At 34.4% G+C, this 7,992-nt stretch overlaps 1 protein-coding gene across 2 annotated transcripts in view; it reads left to right on the forward strand.

The window, feature by feature from the left end:
• Positions 1-1,859: 1,859 nt before the first annotated feature.
• Positions 1,860-7,992, forward strand: part of LOC110106207 — a 16,061-nt gene continuing 9,928 nt past the window's right edge. Inside the window, exons 1-4 of one of the 2 annotated variants that reach the window (XM_020836005.2) lie at positions 1,860-2,801; positions 2,988-3,115; positions 3,186-3,937; positions 4,018-4,107. In XM_020836005.2, coding sequence (XP_020691664.1) covers positions 3,010-3,115; positions 3,186-3,937; positions 4,018-4,107 — 948 coding nt within the window. In that variant the 5' untranslated portion in view covers positions 1,860-2,801; positions 2,988-3,009. Of the gene's footprint in view, positions 3,116-3,185; positions 3,938-4,017; positions 4,108-7,992 lie in introns of both variants that reach the window. The other variant, XM_020836004.2, reaches the window with a different exon arrangement.

Consider the following 7,992-nt stretch of genomic DNA (forward strand, 5'->3'; position numbering starts at 1 on the left):
GATATTAATACTTATTGATATAACATATTGGTACGGAATACTAATATTACACACTAATATATGACATAAAGATTGATATAAATATATGATTAAATTATTGGCATGAATATAATTGATAGATAATCGATGCATGTTTTACTGCATATTACCTGATATTATTTTATAGAATTTTATTAATTTTCTTATGTGTTGATATATTTCTATGCTTAATGAGTTTCTTTAGATCTACTAATCTTATTGGGTTTTATAGTAATTTCATAGATTGTTTATTGCATATACTAATGATTATTGACTTTATAATGATTGAGATGATCAGACATATTAATTATCAGGACCTTGCATTGAAAGTATTGGTAGTTTTAATTGCCTTATGGACTTTGTAAACTCATTATGTTGTTTTTATTTCAGGTATGTAAAAAGATAGAATCTTGCACAATGAGGTAAATTAGGATTTTTCATATTTCATTTTGTTCTTTATTTTTTTTTTTTTAATTCTTGTGCAGTCATGAGTTAAAATGAGATCAATTAAATCATATTTTGAAAGAATGAATATAGAATTAAGTTTTAATGTATATGATTTGTAGTGATTTTCCCTGGAATTATTAAATTGATGGATAATTAATAGCTCTAGTAAGAATTAAAAATATATATAAGATATAATTTTTCAATTTAGAATTTAAGGTGTTACATAATATATATATTTTGTTTGAACTGAATTATTGTATATGATTCTTGAGAAATAAAATCTTGATAATACTTAAGACTATTAATATTATTTTAGATTTGCTACTTCGCACTCATTTAATCTATATTGTGGTTGAGATAAATAGGTTTAGAGATATATTCTTTCACTAGATCCCGGGACATGACAAATTGATCCCTAATGTTTTTTTTAGCCCCAAATGTTGGGAAGTCTCTCTGAAAGATATATTTATTAATGCCAGTTACCATACTTTTACTATAAATAACTTTATTTCTTGAATCAAATACAAAACTTTTGAGACATGAGTTAACATGCCGTCTTGAAACTAGGGAATGGGAGAGCCTCATTGAGGTGAAATTGTTCTGTGCGGATATGGACGCCGTCCGAAGGCGAATTAGAGCGCGTCATGTCACCCCTTTACTATGTACCCGCTGTATAATATGTGACATGGCGCACTCTGATTCGCCTCCAGACGATCTGATATCCGCACATAATAATTTATCAGCCGAGACATCTTGAAATGTGTTAGTAGCCAATGAATCTACATAATTAGAGAATTCATTATCCAACAAAAATGGTTTATGTTTGTCCCGAAGGCCAAATCCTTCTCTCAATCCCTACCACTATCATGGTTGCCCATGCTCCTCCCATCCCATGGAACCATTATTGCTTACATTTCTCTTAAAAAGATGATGAGACCTCTTTGGAAAAAAAGAATTTGTAAGGAGCAACATGATCACATATATTTAATGGTGACATGTTCATTCTTCTCAATTTCTCACTCTACCTCTCATTAGTTATTTTTAGGAAGATAATGGAGAGAAAAGGTAATAAGAAAATATTTTCTCTCTATTTTTTAAATCTTATTTTATAAAATATTTTTCTCTTTTAAATTTTAAATCTTGAAAGTAGAATATATCATAATGTAATTTGGACATTTATTTTTTTATATAAAAACAAATAGAAATTTATAATATATAATCTCTACGACTGAAGTAATAACAAATTGTTCTACTAAAAGTTTTTTTTTTTTCAGAAGATCTAATAACAAAATAATATGCAAATTTTTAATGATTGAGATTATACGCTATAAATTTCAATTTATTCTATTAGGAAAAAAATGCCAAATTTATGTTCTGTTTTCACGGATAAAAGAGGAAAATAGAATATAGAAGCCAGAGGAAAGAAGAGAGCGAGAAACCTGAAACCCTTCCCTTGTTGCCGTTTCCCTCCATCATCCGGAATCCGAACCGCCTCCGTTCCTAAACGCCCTCCGAAACCCTAACCATTGAGAGATAGAGCGACAAACTGAGAAGAAGAATCTGTAAATCGAAGGAGAAGTTGGAGCACAAATCGGAAATATAAGCGAGCGAAGAAGAATCGACGAAACGAAAAGGATTGCGTTCCATAAGAGACGGAAATAGAGAGGTTGAGATTAGTCATAATAGAGAAGATAGAGAGAGAGAGAGAGAGAGAGAGAGAGAGAGAGAGAGAGAGAGAGAGAGAGAGAGGAAGAATAATCCAATCTTTTTTCCGGGATTTTCAATCCTCCTTTATGCCCGCAGCTTCTGCCTTCTTGTATGATACCTGCGCTGCTTCGAAACTAACTTAAGACTTGCCCGTTGGTATTGAACAGAGGATTAGGGCTTCAGACTTCAGTTCTAGGAAAGGGTCGTATACCGTTCCCTTCTTCGCTCTCTTCCCTGTGCTACGACGCCGACCACTTTGCACCTAAATCTTGCAACAATTGATGGTATTGGCTTCCTGATCTTTATTCGTTTAACCTTTCTGGGGTTTGGTTGACAGTGGGATGAAGACTTTTAATTAGGGTTGTTCGTGCCATCCGCATTATGTGTGAATTCCCGGTGGATTTGGAGATAATTTTCTCTTGAGCGCTGTCGCAAACTACTCTGATTCAAATTGCTGATGATGGAAGCGTAGGCTTTGGACCTTATATTTTCAGTTTTTGGGGATTTTAGGAGCCCTTTAGTGCTGCTGCATTATTGGGGCCGCTGAAGGATTCTAGGGCAGTCTGTAAGATTTTGAACCCTTGGTGGTGCACGCCTCCATCTAGGCGAATTTTGCCCAGCCTCAATTTGTGAGTGGAAAAGACGTTTCCGATTAGGAGTTATTCTTCATTTTAGAATTGAAAGGGTTACCGGTGGCTTTTGATATTTCACATGTACAGAATAAGAAGGAAAAATTTGATAGATTTATTCAAGCTTGGCATTCATATGTAAGGTGGAATGATTCAAGCCCTGATCGCTCTTCAATTATGTTTTAGATGATGATGGTCCTTATCTGCAATGGAGCGAAGTGAGCCAACCTTTGTTCCGGAGTGGTATAAAGGAGTAAACAACAATACAGCTGGCAGCATCAACACAAATCACAATAGTGGATCCCTACATTCAGGTATTATAACATTTGATCATCCTTTTTTTCCTCATTATGTGTTAATTCTTTCCGTTGTATATTATTGCAGCACCAGATGAACATACCAATGTGTTCCCATCAAGAAACAGTTTGTCAAGTGTATGTGAACATGACGCTCCACGTTCATTGTTTTTCTCCGATAAAGCCTCATCGTCTTTCCGGAGAAGTGTGAGCAGCAATGGCTCCATGGGCCGGGAGAAGGACCTTCCTTCACCGGTTTGCAATAGTTTTGGTTGGAGCAAACGTGATAGGGATAGGGATCGAGAGAAGAATCCCGACCTTTGGGACAGAGATAAACCACTTTTGTTGGATTATGGATTTTCCAATTATCCAGATTCATTGGTTGCTAACACACCTGAAAATGACTACTTGAGGCGCTCTCATTCAATGGTGTCAAGACGACGTGTTGACTCCCATCTCAAAAGGCATGGACATAATTCAAGTAATGGCATTCTTTCTAGTGGTATGGTCACTAACATTACTAAATCTACCTTCGAGAGAGATTTCCCTTCACTTGGAGCTGAAGAAAGGCATTGGGGGTCAGATCTAGGTGGGGTATCTTCTCCAGGTCTAAGCACTGCCATTAATAATCTCCCTGTGTGCGCTTCGAGGATTATTGGTGGTGATGGATGGACATCAGCTTTGGCAGAAGTGCCTCCCATCCTTGGAGTAAATGGTCAAGTAGTTTCATCTACCCTACAAACAAGTTCTGCATTGGCAACTGCTTCAAGCAATTCAACTGGCTTAAGTATGGCTGAAACATTGGCTCAAGCTCCAGGACGAGTTCGTGCAACAGCCCAGGTGATTTGTGTAACACACTTTATTTTTTAGCAATAATTGATTGTCTGTACACTCTTTTTGATGTTATGCTGTGGTTGCAGCAACCTAATGACTCCCAAAAGATTGAGGAGCTACATCGCCAGAAAATTTTGAAACTTAGGCCAGTGACACCGTCAATGCTTAAAAACTCAGTAAGTGATGATTATGTAATGCTTTTTCTGCATTTGTGTTACAGTTTGTGGCGTTTATTTTACTCGAGTAAGGTGTATTTATACTTATTTGTTTTGCTTCATTTTGACTTGCAATCAAGTAAGTGAGCTTCTTTTAGACCATCTCCAACCGAAAAACTTATTTTCCACTTCAAAATACAGCAACACTTCAAAATGCAGTAATTTCTCCAATTGAATTTATTTATTAACACCAAAAAAGAATATTCCTTATATATTCTTTCTCAACCAAACTCCGCAAGCTCCACAAGTGCTAGCCTTTCTTTGCCTCAGCATTCTCTGTTTCCTCCAAAAGAATGCATTCGTGAATAGTGCAACGCCAACACGAGACTAAAGCGCATTTTGCCGTTTGATTGGTGCAGTTCGTAGACGCAAAACATGATTATGGAGTTTGGTTGGAGATGCCCTAAGCCTTTAATTAGTTACAACATTAAATCAAAACCATGGTGGTGATATAACTTTGTATAACTCAAAAATTCAATGCATACATTGGATATTAATACCCCTACATAACTGGATGATGATTTATATGACACTCCTATTTATATGATGGTCTTCTACTCTTCTTTATTTGGCACTATCTGATGACAACAGGCAAATCTGTTCAAGTTTGAGTAACTTAATTGCACATTGATTTCATGAAGTTTTCCTTTCATTTGGAAAATATTTTCTGACTTTGTAAAGCTAGATTCTTGTATAAGAGTTTCAATTATTTTTTTTAAACCCGTAATGCTAGAAAGCGAACTAAGGTGGAAATAATTGGGGAACAGGGACCCAAACTTTTCATAATCATCTTTACTGACTGCTGGGAAAATAGTGTTAAGCGAACCTCATCGAATATCCCATGTTCTAACCAAAAGGTTGTTTATAAAGTTAGTAAATTTATTCAGACAAACTTAAGGAAGGTTTAACGCATCATTCTGCAGCCTTGGAAGATCTGCAATGCTTATTATAACTGAGAACTAAAATTGACATGATAACATCATAGTAGATTTATATGATGTTTATGAAGAGTTTGATTTAGCAAGCAGCTAAATTGAACTGTCACAATTAAAAAAAAAAAGAAAAAGAACTGTCACGCTACAGTGTGATCTGTAGAATAGGCTATCAAAGGATTCCGTTTTTGTTGTGCAAAGAATATATTTTGCTGGATTACCTTTACCTTGAACTAAAGAAAAACATAAGAATCCAAACAAAAAATGAAAAAAAGAAGTGTTCTGGAGTAGGTAGGGCTTTTTGCTTTAAAACATTGTTAATGTGAGCTTTATTCGAGACTATTTCTGAAGATGTGAATTGCATGGAATGCACCTAGTGCTATGAATCATGCCTTTCAAGGAGTAAATAGGTTGTGCATGCATTTCCTTGTTTTGTAAACTCATGCTTTTGAGCAATTTTAAATTAATTATTTACTTGGTTATTTTCTTATATTAAGTAAGAGTTTTAGGGCCACTCTTGCACATTAATTCCTTGAAGGATTGCTAAAGTTGGATAATTGTGTAATTTTTAACATATGTTGTTATTTACTAGGATGATTATAAATGCAGTCTTTCTTGTGTCTGTACTTCTTGTATTCTTTTTAGAAAATGTTCTTATCTTCCCTTTCCATCAAATTTTTATTTAACTTTTTCTTTTTAACTTTTTTTTTCTAGTTATCAATGTAATTCTGTTGGACTTCCCTTTTGCTATTGTGTTTTATTTTTATATGGTGAAATTATTCTCTTGTTGTTTGATGCAAATTTTGAAAAGTTGATGTTATTTGTTACTGTTGTTCAATGATCGTGAGGAACATATGGCATAAGAGTAGATTATTGGATATTTGATCCTCTATGTTGTTTAATACAAGATTAATGTATGGTATTCATATAGACCTAAGCAATAAGTCGCGCTGTGCTTTGTTAGTCATGGCATCAGTATATAGGGTCATGCTCTCTAGGAATGTGGATGTATTGCATCTAGATAGACTATCCTTGGGAAGTGACCCGATATTTTTCTCGTTCTTTAGTGTACATTTGTAAAACAAATCAATAAATATGCTACTACTCTTCTCTCAAGTGATTCCAGGCTCAAGCTTTCTCTAAGACAGCATTTTGCTCTTAAATGCTTTCTGATTGAGCCCAAGTACCTGCCCAGAACTTTCTGCTGTGTTGTTTTGGATAATTTTGTTTAGATATGCTCTTAGCCCAACTTCTTGTTTTCCTGAACGAGCTAATAATGTTTTGAAGGCCAGCTCGTTCTTGTGGCTGGTATATTTTCAAATGGAAACTCAGCAAAAACAAAACCATTGGTATAATCATGTTGTCAAATCTGTTGGTCTCTCATGTTTTTCTTTAATGCATGTGGAATCATTCACGTTTGGATGTTCTGATGGTTTTATGAGCATGTTTTAACAGTGAAAATTAGTATCTCGGTTGTGTAGATCCGTCTAATTAGGTAGATTCATATTCAATTTAATGCAAAGTTTTGTTTTTTGCTTTTTTTTTTTTATAATCTCGTCACGTAACATCCCATTTTTGTTAGTGTCTGGCTGTTTGCTTGAGCTTGATTAATTGTTCGAATACCATGATTTATTTATTTACTTGCCCGTCACTTAAAAGTTTGCTGGTTACCGGAAACTCTGAAAATTTAGCTTAAACATTTGTTTTTCTTAACTCCAGCAACTTCATTCATTGTGTTTCCTATGCCCTCCCTCATTTCTTAAGGCATATGCTTTCCATTTGCCTTCTTAAAATGTCATTTTAATCTTTTAAATTTCATTGCATGATTAGTTAACTTTTTGACCTTCGTAATCTCATGGTGAAACTATATTCATGAGAAGTGAATAAATGCTAATGTAGTAGTGGAAAATCGGTATAATTTAACATATATGAAATGAGATTTATTATTTTTATTATATATATATATATATTATCATCATGTATGCAATTTTCATTCTCCTCGTCTTGCACCCTCTTCTCTAGAAATTAACTCTGCTTCAACTTTATTTCATAAGAGATCTCACCTATCAAGTTGGCCATCTCCAAATGGCAAGGCAACAGGCCTTTTAACTTATTCGTTCACTCCACGGCTACTAATAAAAGTCGCTACATACGTACCTAAATCTATATACATAAAATGATAGGCAAGAAACATCAATTTGTCAAGGAAACGGATCACTAACTAAGACAAATCAATTTAGTTATACAAGTAAAATATTTTTTTTTAAATATTAAACTATTTTAGCCATTAATATTATATCTAATATAAAAAAATTATTCTCCAAATCATATATAAAATATGGATCTATGTTGCACTGACATTTCTCCTCAACAGAGAGAATGCGGTGTCCGATAGATATCAGACAGAACACGCCTCCCACACTTGTGGGACATGCTGAAAGAAATGTTGTTGATTAAAAAAAATATTAAAAAACAAATTTGAAAAATCCGTGTCCGACATGCGTGTCTTAAACATTTTATAAAAAGAAATTTAAAATTTAATTTCTTTCATATCAAGTTTTATTTATTAAAAAATGAAATTAATTTCTTATATCTTATCCATAGTCTCGAATCAATTGTTCACACTCAATACCCAATTCCTCAAACATTTAGGTTTATTTCTCTCTGACGGTTCACAACTAAGGTTTCACAACAACGCGACGTTTGATGCCAATCACGACATAAACATTTCAAACCAATCATCATTCAACATCAAATCAGATACTAACTTGATATGATGTGCTTGAAGCTAGCCATTTCTACACCACAATCACGCCCCACCATCATCTGACATCTCATCTTGTTCTAACGTCGTCTCAACATCAAAGACCGACACTCGATGCCCATTGCACGATACCAATGCCTGACTCTCAAA

The sequence above is a fragment of the Dendrobium catenatum genome, unplaced genomic scaffold (genome assembly GCF_001605985.2).
Source record: "Dendrobium catenatum unplaced genomic scaffold, ASM160598v2 fragScaff_scaffold_390, whole genome shotgun sequence".
NCBI lineage: Eukaryota > Viridiplantae > Streptophyta > Magnoliopsida > Asparagales > Orchidaceae > Dendrobium > Dendrobium catenatum.